Source organism: Canis lupus, chromosome X (assembly GCF_048164855.1).
Source record: "Canis lupus baileyi chromosome X, mCanLup2.hap1, whole genome shotgun sequence".
In the NCBI taxonomy this organism is placed as follows: domain Eukaryota; kingdom Metazoa; phylum Chordata; class Mammalia; order Carnivora; family Canidae; genus Canis; species Canis lupus.
In genome coordinates, this window is record NC_132876.1 from 93,769,683 (window position 1) to 93,795,918 (window position 26,236).

A 26,236-nucleotide genomic window follows, 5' to 3' on the forward strand; every position below is an offset into this window, starting at 1 on the left:
AGAGAGATCCCCCCCTAAAATCAATGAAAACCGTTCAACACCTCGACATTTAATAGTGAAGCTTGCAAATTCCAAAGATAAAGAGAAGATCCTTAAAGCAGCAAGAGACAAGAAAGCCCTGACTTTTATGGGGAGGAATATTAGGGTAACAGCAGACCTATCCACAGAGACCTGGCAGGCCAGAAAGGGCTGGCAGGATATATTCAGGGTCCTAAATGAGAAGAACATGCAACCAAGAATCCTTTATCCAGCAAGGCTCTCATTCAAAATGGAAGGAGAGATAAAGAGTTTCCAAGACAGGCAGGAACTGAAAGAATATGTGACCTCCAAACCAGCTCTGCAAGAAATTTTAAGGGGGACTCTTAAAATTCCCCTTTAAGAAGAAGTTCAGTGGAACAATCCACAAAAACAAGGACTGAATAGATATGATGACACTAAACTCATATCTGTCAATAGTAACTCTGAACGTGAATGGGCTTAATGACCCCATCAAAAGGCGCAGGGTTTCAGACTGGATAAAAAAGCAGGACCCATCTATTTGCTGTCTACAAGAGACTCATTTTAGACAGAAGAACACCTACAACCTGAAAATAAAAGGTTGGAGAACCATTTACCATTCGAATGGTCCTCAAAAGAAAGCAGGGGTAGCCATCCTTATATCAGATAAACTAAAATTTACCCGAAGACTGCAGTGAGAGATGAAGAGGGACACTATCTCATACTTAAAGGATCTATCCAACAAGAGAACTTAACAATCCTCAGTATATGCCCCGAATGTGGGAGCTGCCAAATATATAAATCAAGTAATAACCAAAGTGAAGAAATAGTTAGATAATAATACACTTATACTTGGTGACTTCAATCTAGCTCTTTCTACCCCCGATAGGTCTTCTAAGCACAACATCTCTAAAGAAACGAGAGCTTTAAATGATACACTGGACCAGATGGATTTCACAGATATCTACAGAACTTTACATCCAAACTCAACTGAATACACATTCTTCTCAAGTGCACATGGAACTTTCTCCAGAATAGACCACATACTGGGTCACAAATCGGGTCTGAACCGATACCAAAAGATTGGGAGTGTCCCCTGCATATTCTCAGACCATAATGCCTTGAAATTAGAACTAAATCACAACAAGAAGTTTGGAAGGACCTCAAACACGTGGAGGTTAAGGACCATCCTGCTAAAAGATGAAAGGGTCAACCAGGAAATTAAGGAAGAATTAAAAAGATTCATGGAAACTAATGAGAATGAAGATACAACCGTTCAAAATCTTTGGGATGCAGCAAAAGCAGTCCTCAGGGGGAAATACATCGCAATACAAGCATCCATTCAAAAACTGGAAAGAACTCAAATACAAAAGCTAACCTTACACATAAAGGAGCTAGAGAAAAAGAGCAGATAGATCCTACACCCAGGAGAAGACGGGAGTTAATAAAGATTCGAGCAGAACTCAACGAAATCGAGACCAGAAGAACTGTGGAACAGATCAACAGAACCAGGAGTTGGTTCTTGGAAAGAATTAATAAGATAGATAAACCATTAGCCAGCCTTATTAAAAAGAAGAGAGAGGAGACTCAAATTAATAAAATCATGAATGAGAAAGGAGAGATCACTACCAACACCAAGGAAATACAAACGATTTTAAAAACATGTTATGAACAGCTATACGCCAGTAAATTAGGCAATCTAGAAGAAATGGACACATTCCTGGAAAGCCACAAACTACCAAAACTGGAACAGGAAGAAATAGAAAACCTGAACAGGCCAATAACCAGGGAGGAAATTGAAGCAGTCATCAAAAACCTCCCAAGACACAAGAGTCCAGGGCCAGATGGCTTCCCAGGGGAATTCTATCAAATGTTTAAAGAAGAAACCATACCTATTCTCCTAAAGCTGTTTGGAAAGATAGAAAGAGATGGAGTACTTCCAAATTCGTTCTATGAGGCCAGCATCACCTTAATTCCAAAACCAGACAAAGACCCCACCAAAAAGGAGAATTACAGACCAATATCCCTGATGAACATGGATGCAAAAATTCTCAACAAGATACTAGCCAATAGGATCCAACAGCACATTAAGAAAATTATTCACTATGGCCAAGTAGGATTTATCCCTGGGACACAAGGCTGGTTCAACACCCGTAAAACAATCAATGTGATTTATCATATCAGCAAGAGAAAAACAAAGAACCATATGATCCTCTCATTAGATGCAGAGAAAGCATTTGACAAAATACAGCATCCTTTCCTGATCAAAACTCTTCAGAGTGTAGGGATAGAGGGAACATTCCTCAACATCTTAAAAGCCATCTACGAAAAGCCCACAGCAAATATCATTCTCAATGGGGAAACACTGGGAGCCTTTCCCCTAAGATCAGGAACAAGACAGGGATGTCCACTCTCACCACTGCTGTTCAACATAGTACTGGAAGTCCTAGCCTCAGCAATCAGACAACAAAAAGACATTAAAGGCATTCAAATTGGCAAAGAAGAAGTCAAACTCTCCCTCTTCGCCGATGACATGATACTCTACATAGAAAACCCAAAAGTCTCCACCCCAAGATTGCTAGAACTCATACAACAATTTGGTAGCGTGGCAGGATACAAAATCAATGCCCAGAAATCAGTGGCATTTCTATACACTAACAATGAGACTGAAGAAAGAGAAATGAAGGAGTCAATCCCATTTACAATTGCACCCAAAAGCATAAGATACCTAGGAATAAACCTAACCAAAGATGTAAAGGATCTATACCCTAAAAACTACAGAACACTTCTGAAAGAAATTGAGGAAGACACAAAGAGATGGAAAAATATTCCATGCTCATGGATTGGCAGAATTAATATTGTGAAAATGTCAATGTTACCCAGGGCAATATACACGTTTAATGCAATCCTTATCAAAATACCATGGACTTTCTTCAGAGAGTTAGAACAAATTATTTTAAGATTTGTGTGGAATCAGAAAAGACCCCGAATAGCCAGAGGAATTTTAAAAAAGAAAACCATAGCTGGGGGCATCACGATGCCAGATTTCAGGTTATACTACAAAGCTGTGGTCATCAAGACAGTGTGGTACTGGCACAAAAACAGACACATAGATAAATGGAACAGAATAGAGAACCCAGAAGTGGACCCTGAACTTTATGGTCAACTAATATTCGATAAAGGAGGAAAGACTATCCATTGGAAGAAAGACAGTCTCTTCAATAAATGGTGCTGGGAAAATTGGACATCCACATGCAGAAGAATGAAACTAGACCACTCTCTTTCACCATACACAAAGATAAACTCAAAATGGATGAAAGATCTAAATGTGAGACAAGGTTCCATCAAAATCCTAGAGAAGAACACAGGCAACACCCTTTTTGAACTCGGCCACAGTAACTTCTTGCAAGATACATCCACGAAGGCAAAAGAAACAAAAGCAAAAATGAACTATTGGGACTTCATCAAGGTAAGAAGCTTTTGCACAGCAAAGGATACAGTCAACGAATCCAAAAGACAACCTACAGAATGGGAGAAGATATTTGCAAATGACCTATCAGATAAAGGGCTAGTTTCCAGGATCTATAAAGAACTTATTAAACTCAACACCAAAGAAACAAAAAATCCAATCATGAAATGGGCAAAAGACATGAACAGAAATCTCACAGAGGAAGACATAGACATGGCCAACATGCACATGAGAAAATGCCCTGCATCACTTGCCATCAGGGAAATACAAATCAAAACCACAATGAGATACCACCTCACACCAGTGAGAATGGGGAAAATTAACAAGGCAGGAAACCACAAATGTTGGAGAGGATGCGGAGAAAAGGGAACCCTCTTACACTGTTGGTGGGAATGTGAACTGGTGCAGCCACTCTGGAAAACTGTGTGGAGGTTCCTCAAAGAGTTAAAAATAGAGCTGCCTTACGACCCAGCAATTGCACTGTTGGGGATTTACCCCAAAGATACAGATGCAATGAAACGCAGGGACACCTGCACCCCGATGTTTCTAGCAGCAATGGCCACAATAGCCAAACTGTGGAAGGAGCCTCGGTGTCCATCGAAAGATGAATGGATAAAGAAGATGTGGTTTATGTATACAATGGAATATTACTCAGCCATTAGAAACGACAAAAACCCACCATTTGCTTCAACGTGGATGGAACTGGAGGGTATTATGCTGAGTGAAGTAAGTCAATCGGAGAAGGACAAACATTATATGTTCTCATTCATTTGGGGAATATAAATAATAGTGAAAGGGAAAATAAGGGAAGGGAGAAGAAATGTGTGGGAAATATCAGAAAGGGAGACAGAACGTAAAGACTGCTAACTCTGGGAAACGAACTAGGGGTGGTAGAAGGGGAGGAGGGCGGGGGGTGGGAGTGAATGGGTGACGGGCACTGGGGGTTATTCTGTATGTTGGTAAATTGAACACCAATAAAAAATTAAAAAAACAAAACAAAACAAATCAACTCCAAAGAAAGTAATCATCCCATTTAATACAGGCAGAAGAAAGTAAACAGAGACTTCTCCGAAGAAGACATACAGATGGTCAACAGACACATGAAAGATGCTCAACATCACTAATCATCAAGAAATGTAAATCAGGGATCTCTGGGTGGCGCAGCGGTTTGGCGCCTGCCTTTGGCCCAGGGCACGATCCTGGAGACCCGGGATCGAATCCCACATCAGGCTCCCGGTGCATGGAGCCTGCTTCTCCCTCTGCCTATGTCTCTACCTCTCTCTCTCTCTCTGTGACTATCATAAATAAGTAAAAATTAAAAAAAAAAAATTAAAAAAAAAAAAAAAGAAATGTAAATGAAAAGCACAATGAAATATCACCTCACATCTGTCAGAATGGCTATAATCCAAAACAGAGGAAACAAGTGTTGGCGAGGATGTGGTTAAAAAGGAACCCTAGTGTACTGTTGGTGGGAATGTAAACTGCTGCAGCCACTGAGGAAAACAGTATGGAAGTTCCTCAAAAAATTAAAAGTTGCATTACCATATGATCCAGTAATTCAATTACTGGGTATTTGCCCAAAGAATACAAAAATACTAATTCTAAAGGATATATGTACCCCTGTGTTTATTGCAGCATTATTTATAAGAGCCACATTATGGAAGCAGCCCAGGGCCCATCCATAGATGAATGGGTAAAGATGTGGTCCTATATATACAATGGAATACATAGGCCACAAAAAAGAATGAAATCTTACCATTTGCAGTGACATGAATGGATCTAGAGAGCATAATGCTAAGTGAAATAAGTCAGTCAGAGAAAGACAATGCCATATGATTTCACTTATATGTAGAATTTAAGAAACAAAGCAAATGAACAAATTAAAAATGAGTCAAATAAAAATCAGGCTCTTAATGATAGAGACCAGACTGATGGTTACCAGAAGAGAGGTTGATGGGGGTATGGGTGAAATAGGTGAAGGGGATTAAAAGTATATTTATCATGATGAGCACTGAATAATGTATGGAGTTTTGAATCACTATATTATATACCTGAAACTAATATAATGCTGTATGTTAACTATATTGGAATCAAAAATTTTTTTAATTCACAATTTTGAAAAAGACACTCGCTAGTTATAGACTAGTTAATTGATGAAACAATCTAGAAAATGACCATAAATCAGTTGTAGAGTATGTGCATATGAAGATACTATCTTATTAAACATACCCATCAATTAATTAATATATCAATAATACTAAAGGTACTAAACAGTTCATATATGCAATTATGCATCATTATATTATATAATGATAATATATTCCATATAAATCAAGTTATAAATTATTGATTACATTAAATGTAATAATTAACAATGTATTATTTATATATTAATTACATTAATGATGCTTCCATTCAGTGAAAGATCTGGTTTATTTCACAAATGATACAATTACAATTTGCTAACTGGCTTGTGGAAAAACAAATGGAAAACTTTGCACACCAAATACAAAGATCAATTTCAGATAAATTGCATATGTAAATATTTTTAAAACTTTTAAGTCTTAAAAAAGTTTAATGATCTATTTTCACATTGTTTGAAGAAGAAAAATCTTTCTAACCAAGACAGGTGACCCAGAGGATATAAAGACAGCATTTTACCATAAAATTACAAAAATTATGGGAAAAATTCTATAATTGAAGACAATAAATAATAGATTGGAAGAAATATGTCTCAGGGAGATATCAAAAATGTTTTTCAATGGATAACATGAAAAAGTTTTACAAATTCATGGCAGACGTAAAAACAACCTAGTATCATTTAAAATGAGCAAAAGTTATGCAAATAGAATTTACAAAAAGCCAAATGCAAAGAGCAATATTAGATGTGCAAGTTCTGCTTCCTGGAACCCAAAGAACTTGTATTTGCCAACTGAATGGCTTCATGTTGACAACAGAGGCATTTATTCTCAAAGAAGAAAGAGGGATGTTACCTAAAATTTATCTGTCTGCCTATGTATTTATGCTTATATAAAGCTAAAATAGAATATTGAAAAATTTTAAAGTTACATGGAAATGACACTAACTAAAATTATATCTGGTTAGTTTTATTTATATGTAGAAAATTATGTGAGAAAATAATGGCCTGATGTTTTAGAGAAAAAAATAGATTTAAGTGGAATAGAGCAACATGGTAAAGGTATTTTCCCTATGTATTTTTCTGCCAGGAATATTTATGTAACCAGAAGTAGGATCTCCTAATACTGTTATTACTCCAATGACAACCACCTAAACTGAGGCTCGAAATCTTTTCTTTAAGTTAAGTATAAAATTTAATTAGCCCATACAGATATTATTCAACATTCTATAAAATGTTTTGAATATCAAGAAAACAAAAGTGATATAATAGTCATTATATAATAATATTTTTTAATTATATTAATCTTTCTCATGAAAATGATTAAAGATTTTCTATTCTTTTTTTTTTTTTTTTAAGATTTTCTATTCTTGAGCAAAGAATACTCTCATTGTTTTAAGTAAAGCCTTTATGTTTTCTAAGAAGCAATAGGAGAAAAGAAATAGTGAGCTGTTGTATTTAAAATTAGTAATAAAATATTAAGTATAAATAAACATAGAAGTAGCTTATAGTATGTGACAACAAATTGTGTATTTACTGTTGCTCTAATATCACAAAAAATGAGATATTATGTTAATAGTCTTGCTATTTTTAAAGGGTGATCTAAAATCATCTTGAGTATAATTTGTCCATTAGGCAAATGCAAAATATATAAAAAATATATAAAAAAATAAAATTTAAACATTTCCGAAGACATAAAGTTGATTAACTAGTGAAAATACATAAAATGACATTGATACAAAGATTCAGAATCACAGAAATGTCATTTTTCCTACATGTACAAAGTTAAAATTTAAATGACAAATTTAAAATAATTCCAATAAACATTCTATTAGGTTTTCTCTGGAGGTAATTGAGTTCATTATAACGGTCATATAGCCAGTATAACTCTGAAAAGGAAGAGTAATATGAGAGAACTAACCTCAACACATATTAAAACACATTATAAAGCCTCTCTAATTAAAATAATGTAGTTTTGGCTCTCAAAGAAAGATCAGTGGAATAGTAGTGATAACCCAGAAAGAAACCAAGTACACATGGCAGCATAGTCTAGCATAATGCTGGTATATTGAATCAGTACAGATAAAATGGGCTTTTAAATAAATCTTGAAGATTTATTTGGATAAACAGATGGAGGGGAAAACCATATTCTTAGATTTAAAAAATTCATCATTCAATATTTCTAAGATGCCAGTTACCCCCAAGTTGATACGTAATTTCAATATAATTCAAATACAAATCCTAGCAGGGACATGTGTGTGTGTCTATGTATCTGTATAGCTGTGTGTGTTTGAAAGTTAACTAGCTGATTCTAAAATTCTTATAAAAGTACAAAGGATTTAGAATAACTAAGGAAATCTTGAAGAGCAGGGAAAACTTGAAGGATTTATGTTACCACATATCAAGACTTGCCATATAGCTACAGCAATTAAGGAAGTATGGCATTGGTAAAAGGATGAATGAATGAGTAGACAACTGGAACTGAAAAGAAAGTCCAGAAACAGACTCACATACATACTGACATTGGATTTGGGAGAAAAGCGTCCCTGCTATACAATGAAGGAAAGGATGGCCTTTTCTATAAGTGGTGCTAGGGCAATTTGGTATACATAATGAATAAAATGAATCTTAACTTCCACCTCACCATATTTAAAGTTATTGAGATATGTATCAGGAAAAGTAAACAATAATGCTTCTGGTAAAAAAGAGAAATAGATCTTCATGACTTTATGCCCCAAGCTACCAAGACAATGGCCAGTACTTAGTACCTAGATATCAGCTCTCTGGGAGAAGTGCCTTCAGCTGTAGAGTCACCTGACTAAAGCCAAGCTCCTTTCCTGGGGCAGACCATATTTCATGATAGATCTATGTAGGCCCAGAGGGGTCAAGGAGATGGAGGTATAAGATCGGGGCATCCTCATCCCAAATTGGGCAACTCTGAAGAGGTAGCCTAGTTTCTATGCTTGCCATGGTGTGGGCCAACACTTCTGTCTCCACCTTTCCCTCTGTCCGGTCTTACTTTGTTCTCTTCTTCCCCAGGGCTGTTGATCCTGAAAGCACTCCCTAATAGACTTCTGCTTACTAACCCCCTTCTCAGAGACTGCTTCCTAGGAAAACTGTTTTGCAACAATGCTACTTGAGGTAGTTCTGAGTGAAACTTGGACAGATATTTAACATTTTTGTTTCATTATCTGTTGATAGATGTTTTACAGCTCTCTTCTATTTGTAGTAGCAGTATTATGTGGTTGGGTAAGAGCCCAAACCCAAGCTCCAGCATAGACTGTGGGTGTGATCTTGGACATTACTCCTACATATCTCAGCATACTCACCTAGCATAATGGTATGAATACAATCTATCTCATAGGGTTATTGTGAGGACTAAATCCATTAAAATATGTAAAGTGTGGGCAGCTTGGGTGGCTCAGCAGTTTAGTGCCACCTTTGGCCCAGGATGTGATCCTGGGGACCTGGGATCGAGTCCCATGTCAGGCTGCCTGCATTGAGCCTGCTTCTCCCTCTGCCTGTGTCTCTGCCTCTCTCTCTCTCTCTCTGTGTCTCTCATGAATAAACAAATAAAATCTTAAAAAAAAAAAAGTAAAGTGTTTCAAACAGTTCCTTGCACAGAGTACATTGCTATTGCTCACAGCAAGTGACACTGTTTTCCACTAAAATACTATTAAGTAAATTATTATATAGGTGACATGCCAAAATACGTGAAGATGGTATATGAACAACTGAAATTTGGTGATATTTTTAGTGAAAATGTTGAGTAAAAGTAGAATACATAAAGAATTAGAAATATCAAAAGGAAGAACAAAGCTGGATAATTTTAAAAGTATAGATACAAATATAGAAATGGATATCTACTATTCTGTAAGAAATTCTTTTCTAGAAAACTAGTATTCACCTAAGGCAACAAGACTCTTCTCAATGAGTAACTGATGAAAGTTAAAAGCATCTGTTTACCAATTGTTTCACCTAGAAAACAAATGGATTTCAGAAGAAAAAAGCCTAGTATTTATTTCTTTATTCATTTTTCAGAAATATACTTCCTGGCATGTATTGGCAGAATTCTAGTCTTGTTTCTAATAAAAACTGAAGAAATGAAAAAAAAAAAAAAAAACCCTGAAGAAATGGGGCGCCTGGGTGGCTCAGTGGTTGAACGTCTGCCTTTCTCTCAGGTCATGATCCCGGGGTCCAGGGATTGAGTCCCACATCGGGCTCCCTGTGGGGAGCCTGCTTCTCCCTCTGCCTATGTCTCTGCCTCTCTCTGTGTGTCTCTCATGAATAAATTAAAAAAAAAAAACTGAAGAAAGCCAGGAATTCATCTTTGTGTTGACTTATTTTCACCTATACAAATAATACTCATGACCAGTACATAATTTTAGTGTTTAGAAATGTCTTCACAGGGGCACCTGAGTGGCTCAACAGTTGAGCATCTACCTTTGGCTCAGGTCGTGATCCTGTTGTCCTGGGATGGAGTCCCACATCAGGCTCCCCGAGGGGAGCCTGCTTCTCCCTCTGACTATGTCTCTGCCTCTCTCTCTGTGCCTCTCATGAATAAATAAATAAAATCTTAAAAAAGAAATGTCTTCATATACACAATTGCAATTGTTCTTCAAAAAATATCCTGTTTGGTAAAACTAATTTTCACTTTTTATGATGTCCAGGTTAGGACCTAGAAAATACAGAAACTAGCTCAAGCTAACAACTTTTCTAGGTTACAGTCAAAACCAAAACACAACAGACTTTCAGACTACACATCTAATGCCAGTCCCTGTAGCTTGGATCTCCTCCTAGGGTCCTAGAAGTAGCACCTTATTCTCTAGATCTACAGTATGATATCTAATTCAACTAACCCCTTCCCCTCCCCTGGCCCTGATTTTTTAAATGTCACAGTCAGAGGACCCAGGAAAATGTTACAGCTAAAATTTTTTTCTCAAGGGTTTAATCTTGATTTTGCTTCAGTGACATTTGATTACTTCCTGGTGAAGGAGAAAAAGAACACTTCAAGTCTTATAAATGTATGAGCTTTGTAGCAGGATGTCTTCTGAGATCACAATTCACCTCTACTCTTATCTCATTCTTGGTTACTCAACCTAATTAGATGTGTAGACAAGAATGAGCTTCAAAGTGAAAGCCTGGCAGGTTAACATTCTTCACTGACAGGAAGACCCTTTTTTCTCCCCCTCCTGTCTAGTTCCTGTCACCAATTTTGAGAGAAAGATAACAAAAAGGACAGTGAACTTATTAAAAACAAAATGAAATATTGAGCTATTACAACATAGCATGGAACTCATCCTAAAGAAGAAAAATTCTAGGAAGAAAAAGTTTCTGTAGAGGACATGAAACTTTTTTTTTTTTTTCCAATGTCAAAACAAACAAAAAAACAAAAAAACAAAAAACAAAAAATCAAAACCAGTGTCAACGGCTAGAATTCTAGTCTTGGTCGATATCTTCATATATAGAGATGTGATTTTATGAGAGGATTTTATAAATACAAAGGAACTTAAATTTCAGAAAGAAGTTAATATGAGAAGGTTTGCAGAAATTATTTGTACCTATGTCCTTTTGTCACATATTGATCAAAATATTTCAGAAGTTAGATTGAGACTGGGATGATGCCTAGAAAAGCTTAGCATGAAATGATGCAGCAGCATTCACATTTGAGAAACATATACTAGTCTTCACAGCTGTCACTTGGTCTCCCTTTAATGCTGAGCCCTTCGCTGAATTGAATTGAATGCACTGTCACAGGATATGGCACACTGGAGGGTAGGAGTTTAGAACTTCTTTGCTGAATTAGTTCATCGGAGAACAGTATTTACAAAAGTATGTTTCTTAGACAGATATATATTCCAAAAGCATGTTATCTCCTCTATATGGAAATATAGACAGCATTAGAAGAAAAAAGGTCCTAGGAAATCCTGCTATAAAGGAAATTTTGTTTAAGCTGGTATTTCCCAAATTTATCAAAGCATAGAACTTAGTGTTTTTTTTTTTTTTTTTTAAATCTCATATCACACCTATTTCTATCTCTTGAAATTAGTATTTCACTCTACACACTTAGGTAAACACTGGTCAAGAATAAGATAATCTCTATAGTTCTCAAGGACTCACCAAGGAAATGTTCCATGTAAAAGTGGAAAGAGTTTTAAAGTTATAAATGCTTTATATGGTGTAAGAGATTATACCTACAGGTAATTTTTATAGTATGATCAATGAATCTCAAAGTCTCTAAAAATGTCAATAGCAGTATTAGAAACAGAGCTCCCATGAGATCATGACCTGAGCTGAAACCAAGAGTCGGATGCTTAACTGACTGAACCACCCAGGCGTCTCTGGGTGAAATAAATTCTTTAAGAGATCATGAAAAGAAAGAAATGGAATAAGGAAACACAAAAAAAGAAACATAAAATTGTAACATTTAAACTGTATGGCACTTGAGCAAGGCCTGAAATATAGATCCATATAATAGAATATATATGATCTGAATATAGGTTGCAAAAATAAATAGCTTCAGAATGATGATTATTATCAGATGAAAAGATGGGAAGCTTGCTAGTTAAGTAGGGGAATCAAATTAGATTATAATTACATAGCAAAAAAGCAAAACCTGGATGATTTAAGAGAAAATTTAAAAGCTGCCCTTTTATGTATAACTCCTTCCCCATTACAAAATAGAAGAAAAAGAAAATGTAGGTGAATTTTTGATGGATTTCAGGATGTAGGAAGCCTGAAAGTGTAGAAACAATGGAAAAAATTTTAAAGAAGAAAATGTCTCATATACTCAATGGGTAAGTAAAATTAAAATATAAGAAGAAATGTAAATAATTAATACAAATATAATAAAGTTGTTATTTGGCATTCACGGGTTTTCCAACTTTTTGCTATTAATAACAATGCAATATTTTGATTCTTTCTGTAAGTGTTCTCAGCAGAGGGGTGTCTGTGTGGTGCAGTCAGTTAAGTGTCAGACTCTTGATTTAGGCTCAGATCGTGATCTCAGGGTCCTGAGATTGAGCCCCATGTTAGGCTCCACACTCACGTGAAGTCTGCTTAAGACTCTCTCTCCCTCTCCCTCTGCTCCTTCCCCTCTAAAATATATAAACAAATCTTTAAAAAAATGATCTCAGTAGAATTGCAACTGCTGGGTCAAAAGGGTGACAATTTCTAAGTTTCTTTATATACATTTACACAAAGTGCTTTACAGAAGCTATGCTGTGATTTGTATTCCCCAACCATTACGTGTTCAGATTTCACCATGGTTTCGAGGAAATACAAAAGTAAATATCAAAAAGGAAAAAGAAAACCTACATGGCTATCATTTAAATCAACATCTATTTGAATATCAATGACTATGAAAATATTTTCAATCATTCCTTGGCCATCTGCACTCACTCTTTTGTGAACTGCTGTTCACACTCTTTTTAATGTGTTACAAGAAAATTGAAAACAAACACTTTGAAGTCGTCCACAAGGAGATTTTGCTTTGCCATTAAGCAACTTTCTGAATCGCAATCTCCTTGATTTGACAAGAGTAATAATACCACTTACATATGGAGTTGTATCAAATGAAATAAAATAATGAGATTGAGGATGCTGATATAAATAGTACAATAAATAGAAAAAAGTCATGAACCCATTTGTATTGGGATGCTAGTAGTAGTCACTACTACTACTAGCAGTTAGTATTTTAGTATTATGCAGTTAGTATTTTAGTATTATGCTAATTCATATTTTATCATGTTTACCATAGTATTGCAGTTAGTATTTTAGTATTATGCTAATTCATATTTTATCATGTTTACCATAACTATTATGATTAAATTATGTAAATAAAATATTATTATTTTTCAAAGATTTTATTTATTTATTCATGAGAGACAAACAGAGAGAGGCAGAGACAGGCAGAGGGAGAAGCAGGCTCCCCACAGGGAGCCTGAGCATGACTTAATCCTGGACCCTGGGATCACGCCCTGAGCTGAAGGCAGATGCTCAACCACTGAGCCACTTAGGTTCCCAATAAAAATATTATTTTAAGCAAATTAGTATTTTTTGAGCTTTAGATTTTAAGCAACTTCATTATTTATGTCTTAGGTTTTTTCCTATTCATCAATGTGCAAGTGGGATGATTAATACATAGTACAAATAGATGTACACTCCCTAATAATTTTTCAGGGAATCATTAGGTTTGTAAAGATGCAATTATTTTTCATGATTATGAATAGCTTTAGCATATTATTTATGTTTAATTTCCCAAAATAATCTTTGATTCACACACAAGTATTTTTTTTTAATTTTATTTTAAAGTAATCTCTACACCCAACATAGGGCTCAAACTCACAACCCAGAGATCAAGAGTCACATGCTCTACTGACTGAGCCAGCTAGATGCCCCTCACATGCTTAAGTATTAAGTGGTATGACTTTTCAACTAGTCAAAATCTCAAAGATAAAATATTTTACAAGTTGTACTTATATATTATGGAAAAAACAGCAAAGATATAATGAATATATATAAAGATTATACTACCCATGTTTTTCTATCAACTTACTAAAATTCATGTCCAAATTTTTAATTGTGTAATTGTTATTAAAATATACTAAGACAACAGACATAATTTCATCATCTCTGAAATACAAAAGCATACAGAATGACAGACTATAAAGTAGAGATCCATACCTTGTGTGTGACTCAAACCACTAAACTTGAAGGCAGAAGTCTCATGGAAGAAGCAATCCCAGTAACAGTTAATGCCATGATACTTGAGTTTTTCCCAACCTAATAAAAATATAAAGAGATATTCTCCAATGTCACATTCAAAAGGAAAAATAGCAGCGGAGATTGAAATAGAATCCAAACTCTCCTCTAATGGGAAATTTTTCAGATGATTATTTTTCAAAGTATATTTTAAGATGAGATTTAAATGTCATTTTTGAAGAACATATTCAACATTATGAAAGTTTTTCTCTCTAATATTACAAAATATTAAAAAAACAATTCATACATTCTTAGAATTTAATGTATTCTACTCAAATAACAGATATTACTGACAGCCTGTTTGAGTCTACCACCTAAAAATGGATTGTAAAAAAAAATGGATTCTAGTAGTTTATATTTACATATGCATAAATGTATATGCATTGACAATAATTTAAACCAATAAATACAAAATCAATCAATTACCCAAAATGTCCTGGCTGTATAACAAGTACTTGCTTTTAGTGCTGCTTTATGAAAGATAAAAACCTCTTGTCAACACAGACATTTATGATATTAGGTACACTGAACTAGATATTAGCTGACACTGGCCTTGGAAAGGAATGGGAGTGCATATTACAACCCCTATGAAGGAGATTTTTGTAACATATGATAAAATTGTATCATATCTATCTACTGTTTGTAGAAATACACCTTCAATATACATCTGAAACATGAAACAATATACATGTAAGGGGATTATTTGTTTTATTTGTTTGTTTATTTATTTATTTATTTATTTATTTATTTATTTATTTTTTATTGGAGTTCAATTTGCCAACATATAGCATAACACCCAGTGCTCATCCCATCAAGTGCCCCCCTCTGTGCCTGTCACCCAGTCACCCCCACCCTCCGCCCAACTCCCTTTCTACCACCCCTTGTTCGTTTCCCAGAGTTAGGAGTCTTTCATGTTCTGTCTCCCTTTCTGATATTTCCCACTCATTTTTTCTCCTTTCGTAAGGGGATTATTTGAATAGTAATATGCACTGGGGCATTATTTATATAGCAAATTATTAGAAATAATGAGAAGTTCCATCTATTGGAGACTAGACTATAATGCAGCAAAAACTGAGGTACTAATAAGTTATAGAAATCAATGAGAAAGGTGTTCATTAACTATTTTACTGGGATTTCAGATATATACATAATGTTAGGTGAAGTTGGCAAGGCGCAAAAAAAAATGATATGGTACTTCACGTTTGCATGAGAAAGAGGATGACACAGCACAGGACTAGATATGTATATATGCATTTATTCATATATGCTCATTTTTGCAAAACCAAACACAGTATGGATAAATAAGAATCAAATAAAAATGAAGATGGCTACCCACACAGTTGGTTGAGAATGTGGTAGAGGGTATAGGCCTAGGAATGAAATTTCTTTCAGTAGAACTTTTTATATAGTTTAGAGTTGTGAACAATATGTTTCACAAATTCAAAAATATAATTGAATTTAAAAAGTCTCAAAAAGCAAACTTTAAAACTGGATTTAAATTTAAAAAATAGTAAATCCATTTTTTGTGTAAGTTGACAACAAAACTACACAGAATAAAGAATTAATCAAAGAATATTTTGGCCATAGTTCCCTGACTGCTGTACTACAGTACAATATACTTTAGGCAGAAAAAGTATTGTAAAGATAGTTTTAATTTTATTTAGTAGTTTTCAGTTCTTTCTTCTTTTCTTCCCTTTTCTTTTTTTTTTTTTTTTTTGTAGTTGTAAGAATATAGTAATTTTGACAGCATTAGCTAAAATAGTGACTATGATAGAGCAAATAAACTATACTGTTGTGTTGAGAACCAGGTTTCTCATGTGGGAGAAGGGAGAGAGAGTGATGTAAATTAAACAAGAACTCTGTGGTGTAGGATTGAAAGGGAACTATCAGTATGAAACAACATTTTTAAAAAAGATTTTTATTTATTCATGAGAGACACAGAGAAAGAGAGGCAGAGACATAGGCAGAGGGAGAAGTAGGCTCCCTGTGGGAAGCCTCATGTGGGACTTGATCTCAGGATCCTGGGATCATGACCTGACCCAAAGGCAGACGCTCAATTGCTGAGCTACCCAGGTGTCCCTGAAACAACATATTTTTTAAAGTAGCCTCATGCCCAGCAATGAACCCAACATAGGGCTTGAACTCATAGCTCTAAGATCAAGACCTGAACTGATATCAAGAGTCAGACACTTGGGACACCTGGCTTGCAAAGGATCCTGCTGGCCAAACTAGAAAATATCCAAAAGAATAATAATGAATAAAAAAACAAAAACATAAAGACAAAGTAACTCCAATCCTCCTAGGCTCTCCCTCTTATAACTAAAACTTGTCAAACATAACAGACGACCCTGGGGAGGCTTTAAAAGCATGGGAAGAAGGTAATTTGAGGAACAACATGGTAGTGAGGTCCTGATTTCTTTTTTGTTTTTTTTTTTTTTTTTTTTTTTTTTTTTTTAGGAGGCACTATGCTGGGCATAGAGCCCTATGCAGGGCTTGAACTCACAATCTTGAGATCAAGACCTGAGCTGAGATCAAGAGTTGGATGCTTAACCGACTGAGCCACCCAGGTGCCCCAAATTCCTGGTTTCTATACTGCCTTTTCTATATACTGGACAAGGCATCGCAGAAGCCTCAAACCCAGATCAGCAAAGAGGGGTAGACAAAAAAAAAAAAAAAAAAAAAAGAGGAGGGAAGAAGCTGATCTTTTAGATCCTGCTGGTAGACACAGGCAGCACTCTGATTCTCTGCTCGGCAGCAGGTTGAGAGAAACGGTAACAAGGGTAGAGTGTATCTAAATGAATGAATGAATGAATGAATGAATGAATGAATGAATAAAAATGGTCCGACAATATTCTGTCCACAAGAAACTTTTTCAAATTTAGTAACATTGGTAGTTTGAAAGAAAAAGGATGGAAAAAGATGTACCATGCAAATGTTAATTATAAGAAACAGGAATGGTTACATTAATACCATATAAAATAAATTTCAGAGAAAATTAAATTACTAGAGACACAGAGAGGCATTACATAATATAAGATATTGATACACGAGGGAGACATACAATCCTAACATATCTATAATAGATAATGGAGCCTCAGCTTACATAAAGCAAAAATCGATGGAGCTGAAAAAAGAAATAAACAAATACACCATTATAGTTGTGTCATCCCTCTTTCAGCAACTGATAGAATCACTAGTCAGAAAATCAGCAAGGATATGGAGGACTGAAATAACAAAATTAACTGACAGAATTTAAATGACATGTGTAGAACATTCTACAAAACAACAGAAGAATACGTATTTGTTTCAAGTGCCTGTGGGACGTTCACTAAGACAAACCATATCCTAGGTCATAAAACAAACCTCAACAAATTGAAAATAAACTAAGTTATACAGATCATGTTCTTTTGACCATAGGAAATCAATAATGGAAAGAAAAAGGGAAAAAAAAGAGGGTCTTAACACAGCCTTTTCCAGTCTGTCCTGGCGCCATTCTTTGAATGTCTTCTCAAAACCAATAAAAATTTGTTGTAATTCAAAAACTCCACAAACAAGCTCAACAGTCCTCAGTGCAAGAGGAAAAATGAAAAAGTAAGAGATTTCTTTTTCTGTTGGTGTAAGAGTTATGGATTTTTACAAATATTAGCTTTAGGGTTTTTAAAAAAATGTTTATGTGTGTGTGTGTGTGTTTGTGAGAGAGAGAGAGAGAGAATGAGGGGGGAGGGGCAGAGAGAGAGAGAGAATCCAAGCAGATACTGTGCTGAGCACGGAGCCGGACACAGGGCTCAATCTCAAGAGCCTGAGATCATGACCTGAGCCAAAACCAAGAGTCAGACATTTAACTGACTGGTGCCCCTAATTTGTTTTTTTTTTTTTTTTTTTTAAATTGCTCTTAAAAGTCATAAGGTCCTCCTGGAGATTTGGATACAGAGAAATCCAGAGAAGAAAGAGATAGGTGTCAAAATCAATTCTATTAACATTTTGTTATGTTCTTGTTTTCCCAGACTCAGGGACATTACTCAGAAATAAAATGGTAATGACACTCTTAAACAAAGAGATCAAGTAGCCACCCCTGAATAAAGTGTGGGCCATCAGACAATACATGTTTGGTGGTCAAAGAATCATCAGAATCACTAGCTACAAGCAACCTTAGTGATTACGTGGTGCATCCTACAGTGTGTTAGGAGATGAAGAAGCCAAAACATAAAAAATAATAATAAAAAATAAAAAATAAATAAATTCCTTGCCTAAGGTCACACAGCTTGTGTCTTCTGAATTTACATCCCCACATGCTTTTATACATTAAATATTCTGTGAATAAATGTGATGATGTGATCATTTGAAAATAATAAAAGTTGAGATGTAAAAGACCAAAAAGAAAAAAATCCATGAAGCTGTACTCATACTTAAAGATAGGAAAAGTGGGGGGAAGAGGAAAAGCAGAGGAAAAAGCTTTTTTTCCCCCTAATATAAGAATATCCAGGGGCACCTGGGTGACTCAGGTGGTTAAGCATCTGCCTTCTGTTAAGGGTCATGGTCTGAGAGTCCTGGGATCAAGCCCTGCATTGGGCTCCTTGCTGAGTGGACAGTCGGCCTCTCCCTTCCAATTGGCTAATGCTTGTTCTCTCTTTCTCTCACTGCCTCTCTCTCTCTCTCTCTCAAATAAATAAAATCTTAAAAAATATATGTTACCTCTAGCTAATAAAAAACAGCGAGAGTGATAGACATAGAAACTGATACTAGTAGGGATACTAAAACTTTTCATCAAGTGAAATGTTGTAAGGGAAGAGGTTATTCACATTGTTTCAAATTATCACCCCCCTCATGCACAAATTATTTATTAGTTATAAGGGGGAAAGATGACCTTATGACATAAAGATCTGGTGGACACAACCTTAACCAAGTGATTAAGCTCAGCATCCCCAATAATGGGCCTTGGTGTCTCCTGATGTGTTGCAATAAGTACACAGTATGTGATATTCTTCCCAAAATCTTAGTCATAATTGAATAATAAAGACACAAAGATAAAATAAATCAAAGTACGTCAATGCAATGTAGTTATTATAGAGCTGTTAATATATTTAGGTAGTTCTATATTTTCTAACATAAAATAATCTCCAAGATATGTAACATGAATTTATGAACTGGAACTTTTTGTACAAAAAAAAGAGAGAAATCCATAATGTGCAATATTATATAAAACAACTGGCCTGGACTCTTTGAAATTCCAGTATTGTAAGAGACTAAACAAGGTGGGAGGGAATTTTTAGATTTATGGGACTTAAGAGATCTGATGACCAAATGCAATGCACAGTCCTTAATTGGATCCCAGATTGGAAAAAAGATAAAATTTTTAAGTTATAAGCAATGTTTTGGGGACAACTGGCAAAGTTTTACTGTGGAGTATATGTTAAATATTAACATATGTATATTAAATCTTTGTGTATGATATGGCATTGCAGCTATGTTGTAGAAAGTTCCTTCTCTAAGGCTATAGATGCTTTAGAGATGAAATTATGTCTATAGAGATGGGATATAAAGCAAATTCCCCCAAATTAACAACTGATGAAGCAGATAAGTCTATACCAAAAGTATAGGACTATTCATTGTACTGTACTCTTCTGTAGGTATGAAAATTTTCAAAATAAAAGTGTCTTGGGGTGCCTGGGTGGTTCAGTCAGTTGACCACCTGCCTTTGGCTCAGGGTCCTGGGATCGAGCCCCGAATCCAGCTCCCTGCTCAGTGTGGAGTTTGCTTCTCCCTCTCTCTCTGCCCCTCCCCATCACTTGTGTGCATGCTCTCTCTCTCAAATAAATAAATAGGAAATAAGCTCTATTGATTGACATTAAGTATATGAGATGATAATGTTACATGTATATATTTCACAAATCAATATATACACATAAAACTGAATGCTGAGAAATAGTTACTAGTTGAGGTATATGATTTTTAAATATATTTTGAGACCTCTGTGTAAAGACCAGTGCTTCTGAAAGTGTAGTCTTCTGACAGCCTACACTAGAAAAAATTATGTTGGTAGAGTCTTATCATAGACATAATGAATCAGAATAACTGAATGTGGACCTGGGAATCTAAATTTTGATAAGTTCTCAATTATTGGTTGTTGACTTTTAATAGCTACTAAACAAGAAAAAGAGGAGTTCCAAATATTAAGTCTCCTAAAAAGTATCTAGAGTAAAACAAAACAAAACAAAGATTATAAGCAAGTTGAATCTCAGATTACTTTTCGAAAAAGCGGCTATAACAGTAATTTTATATTTAATTTTCCACACTACAAAAACATTAGCTATTTGCTGTAAGCAAAGCAAACTAAGACAAACAATCTAATTAAATTAGGGTATAAAGGGACTGCTTTATATTTGATACTCCAACATCCCTGCCTGCCAATCTCAAAACTCCTAGTACTATTTATTTATTTATGTATTTATTTATTTATGTATTTATTTATTTATGTATTTATTTATTTATTGAAATACTTAAAAAGTTGATTATCTCAATTTGGGAGAGACTTTGAGAGTGTGGTACTTTTTCTTACACCTATTTCTCTCTCTTTTTATGTATACATAAAGCTATGCACCCCTTGATTGGCAATATAAAATGATTACTACATATTTAACATAAATATTTTAGATAAGATTCAGGGGGTCTCCAGGGACAAGATTTTCATAAACTAATTCTAACATGTCAAATCAAATGCACTAGACGTTGTCTCTCTGTCCTGTATCATTAATATGTCATAACTACGCTACACTGTGTGCTTTATTACTTTACTGCTGGTGAACACCATGGTCATAAAGAACCCTGAGTCAACAAGAAGTCAACATAGTATTTTGTTTACATCAATCAACTCTCAAAATGGAAGTTGATATTTGAAAAACTAATATGATAATTGGTAGGTATACCTCTATCCCTATGTTACTTTGTTTTTGCTCTTCAGTAAAACTATTGATGTCTAGAAAAGTATCCACTTAAACATTTGAATCAAATCACTAATACTGCATTTAAATTTGAATTCAGTAGGAAGAGTGAATAATCTCAAGACTATAGCTATTTTAGTAGAAATCAAAACTGCTACTTTACATGCATCAGTTACTGCTTCATTCACTTATGTAACTTTGAGGTATATAACCCATAGTGATATTTCACAAATAGATTGCCACATGAGATCAAAATCTGGTGTATATATGTATATTGCCGATATAGTTATTTTGAAATTTGCATATGTTTTCAGCAGAAAATAGATGCTCAGTAAATAACCAGTGACTGAAGATTCAATTCCTGCTCTATCAACAATGACAACACTGAAATACTCATTTAGGTAAAAATAAAGCTATGAGTTAATGTAACCCCTGCCATTAATGAGCACAGATTAGCAGGTTTGGAATGTGGTTACACGAACAAGGGCACATACATACATATAATGGAGATGTGTCCTTAAGTTCCTAAATTCATCAGGTCCTATTTTCTAATGTTTTGACTCAGACCCATTCATGGCTACCTTTCCTTTTTCCACCTTTATTTCTGGCTAAGTGGGGTAGCAACTTGAAAGCAGGGATAGGGGTGGAGGGCATAATTACTGATCGGAGAGGATTGTGGGAACTGAGTCTACTGAAAGCAGTCAGAGCAAGGATACATGTCCAGGCTGAACAAGTAGGCCAAGATAGGAAATCCAAACATGTGTTGATGAGACAGAGCCAGAGTCTGATGGCAGAGTTAAAAAGAGAAAGGAAAGATCTGAAGAGCTGAGAAAATGCAAAAGGAGTGGCAGTCAGAGGTATTTCCTGAGGTCCTTTGATTGGGCAGGGGGAGGCTTGTTTTCCTTGAGATCTTAGGGGAGGAAGCAAGTGCCATTCTTTAGAGCCTTATTGGGATGGGGATTTATAAGTACCATCTGTAAGCAGACAACTTAGAATCCCAGTTAGGTGGTCCTGGAGAAGACAGCTAGATGTGATGAGTTCAAGACACTGTTCAATCACTTACTCATTGTATGGCTTTGGGAGATTTCTAAGCTTCAGATTCTACATCTGAGAAACCTCTCAGAGTGTTTTTAAAGATAAGGTATAGTCACATTTACAGAGCTCAAATGTGGTACCAAGTGAATGTATAACAAAGTGAGTTTCGTAGGTTATTTGAAGCTTTTGTGTACCATCCTGCTCCTCATGGGACTCATAATGGTCCCCTTTGGAGAAGTCTCCACTATTCTCTGAGTGTTTAGGCCATTTCCTCTCTAGCCACCCTACCTCATTCACCATTTAAAGGTGGCATGAATTAAGATATGAATAGATCCTTGAAATATAAGCTTTTCAACACCTTGCCTTGTGTAATGTTCAACTGAAAGAACTTAGAGACAACGTACAATAGAATTAAAGAATTAAATAGAATTTAATTAAATAGAATTAAAAGATTTTTGAATGTCAAAAGGCAGTATTTCTGAGATAAGTGATTAAAATGGAAATAGCTAAAATATCAGCAGAAGAAAAGACATTAGAGAATTGGCAATATAAAAGTTTGAGAATGAGTTTGCAATTCTAAAAACATTGCCTTCTTGGAAAATGATGTGTTTTGAAAGATATCTTTTCCTATATATCTTATCTATCTTATCTGTCTGTCTATCAAAAGAAAAATCAGGAATGCAGGATCTGAAATACTGTGAGATCTCTCTCTCTCAGCAGCCACCAACTTGATGCTATCAACTTCCCTTAGGGGATTCTGTGAATTCTGTAGCATCTGCAGAAATACTGACATCTTCTTTCGAAAGATAGCAAGGGAATACATAGTCCTATCATGAGGTAATTTTTTAAAAAGATTTAATTTATTTATTCATGAGAGATACACACACACAGAGAGAGAGAGAGAGAGAGAGAGAGAGGCAGAGACACAGGCAGAGGGAGAAGCAGGCTCCATGCAGGGAGCCCGACATGGGACTTGATCCCAGGTCTCCAGGATCAGGCCCTGGGCTAAAGGTGGCGCTAAACCGCTGAGCCCCCCGGGCTGCCCTCATGAAGTAATTTTAAGACATTTGTAAATATTTAAATCAGTAGGTATTAATTTATTACCTTTTGAAATGAGTATATTAGGCATACATGTTAAATATTTTTATCCTTGTCAGTCATGTTTCCTTGTGGCCCTTCAACAATTCAGGCCAGCTTATGAGGCTTAGTTGCTAAGGAATATGAATGCGAGAAGTCATGAACATGGTGGCTAGAAAAAATAGAACCCACAAAGAAAGAAGGAAGAGGTGAGAGAGAGAGAGAGAGATTTCATTACCACGAAAAGGAAAGGAGAAATATTTTCATAAAGGAAAAGGAGAAAGTGAAAGAAAGGAAGATTTCAGAGGTTTTGTCTTTTTTTTTTTTTGTCCCTGGTCTCCTCAGGTTGAAGCAAGGAGGAGAACCAGAGTCTGAACATTTACTCAAGAGAGAGGGAGTTTGGGGCGCCTGGGTGGCTCAGTTGGTTAAGCGTCTGCTTTGGCTCAGGTCAGGAGCTCAGGGTCCTGGCATTGAGCCCCATGTTGGCTCCCTGTTCAGCGTGAGTCTGTTTCTCCCTCTCCCTCTTCAGTTGCCCCTCTGCCTGCTTGTGTTTGCTCTCTTTCAAAAAAATAAATATAATCTTAAAAAAATTTTAAAAAAAGAGAGAGGGAGTTTGCTTAAAAGAGACTGTTTTATTTATTTATTTATTTATTTATTTATTTATTTATTTTAATTTATTTTTTATTGGTGTTCAATTTACTAACATACAGAATAACCCCCAGTGCCCGTCACCCATTCACTCCCACCCCCCGCCCTCCTCCCCTTCCACCACCCCTAGTTCGTTTCCCAGAGTTAGCAGTCTTTACGTTCTGTCTCCCTTTCTGATATTTCCCTCACATTTCTTCCCCCTTCCCTTATATTCCCTTTCACTATTATTTATATTCCCCAAATGAATGAGAACATATAATGTTTGTCGAGACTGTTTTAAATACAAAAGACTAAGAAATCTTTCATTGTCAAACTTACTGTTTTTTTCTGTTATATAGCAAAACCATTTTAGACCAATTAAAGAAAACCAAGAAGCCACAAATTACTTCATATTCTATTTTTAATGTTAACAATCTTGATCCAATATGTTTTTATAACATTCTCATAGTTATGAGGTGATTTGGCTGCAATTCCCTTGAAAATTCCATCCCTTGGACAGATCCATTTATCAGCCTTGTGTGTTGTTCCCATACCAGGAATTTTGAGCACCAGAAGTGGTACAAACTTCACAAACATGTATTTTCTTGGTGCCTATCTAAATTTGTGATTTCTAATCCCAGCCAAATACAATAACTTTTATATTTTAATTGTGTCAGCTCCATCCTCAATTCCTTCCAGCAATGATTTCAAACCACTGGGCCACTCTTCAAATCTCTTATTCTATCGCCTTTCCTCAGCAGATAAAAATATTAACATAACTGCACTTAATTCCCAAGTCCCTCTGCGATCTAACAATTTATCCACAGTCACATTTGTTTTATCCTATTTCCACCTGTTCAAAGGCATAAATGCTGCTCCTGTTCATGGCTCTTCCTTCAGGTCGGATCTTAGTCCTCCTAGAGCCTTACCCATCAGTAAAACCCTAACCCTTTTACAGTTGTAAGTTCTGCTCCACCCTGGCTTCTTCTTTCTGCCTATACATAGGTTCACATCTCTTTCATATTAAAATGCTGACTTCCTTGAGTTTCTAATCAACTTTTAGTAAATACTGCCGTGTCTCTCCTCAGCACAGCCCAAGTCTTCATAAGGGAATTGTACATTAGATGACATTATGTTCTTAGTTTTTACTTAATTATTTCATACCAGGAGTAAATGATCAGGAAATGATCAGGAAAGATGAAAACTTCAACAGGTAAATGATAGTGTTCAGCTTCAACTTTAATAAAAAAAATAGTCATTTGCAATCATGATAAAATACAGCTTTGCCTCAATCAGATTGATGGAGATTAAGGAGAATACTACTGGTCAGGGTTTACAAGGTTCAGGAAAAGTGAAGTGTGTCTGTAATACATTCCTGAGAGCAGCATGAATTGCAACAGTATAACTATTCTGGAGAGCAAGTTGGTTATTTATCTCAAAAACCTTAACATATATGCATTCCTTTTGGCCCAATGTTTGAGCTATATACAATGAATTGTGGTAGTAGTAGTAGTTTTAGTAGATGTAGTAATATTTGAAAAGATAAATTAGTGATGTCTAATACTAGATTTAAAATGTGTTTCAGAAAACTCATAATGAGTTGGTTTTCAGACCTTCATTATTTGATCTTTTAATAAAAAGTAAACAAACTCCACATGATCTTATTTAAAAACATGTATCTTCAATATGACATGAAAAAAAACACAAGTTTTGTTAGAACCAAAATTTAATCCAAATATGCTATTTATAAAAAAAACTGGGTGAAAACAGTATGAAGTTTCCTTCAAAAGCTAAAATAGAAGTACCCTACGATCTAGGAATCACACAACTGGGTATTTACCAAAAAAATACAAAAACACTAATTCCAAGGGATACATGCACCCCTATGTTTAAATGATGACGATAATGGGTGATATGTGAAATTATTAAATTTCTATGTTGTACACCTGAAACAAATATAACACTGTATGTTAACTATATGAGAATTAAAATTTTTAAAAAAGAAAAGGGAGAAATGAAACAAGACCAAAACACAAACCAAAAACAAAAACACTAGAATTTCTAAAAACTGTTAAGGAATCAGCACTGGCATATTTGAGTCATATCACAATTATTTCATAAATCTATTACTTTACATATTTGGCTTTACAGATAAAATTGGAAGAACTTGACTTGGTACATAGATTCTTAATT

The 26,236-nt window shown here is 35.3% G+C and overlaps 1 protein-coding gene across 4 annotated transcripts in view; it reads right to left on the reverse strand.

Annotated features, from left to right (window-relative positions):
- CFAP47 (cilia and flagella associated protein 47) overlaps nucleotides 1-26,236 on the reverse strand; it is a 502,530-nt gene that overhangs the window by 95,712 nt on the left and 380,582 nt on the right. For all 4 annotated transcript variants that reach the window (XM_072815366.1, XM_072815367.1, XM_072815365.1 and 1 more), the window contains one exon: nucleotides 14,289-14,387. In XM_072815366.1, the coding sequence (XP_072671467.1) occupies nucleotides 14,289-14,387 (99 nt within the window). Of the gene's footprint in view, nucleotides 1-14,288; nucleotides 14,388-26,236 lie in introns of those variants that run through there.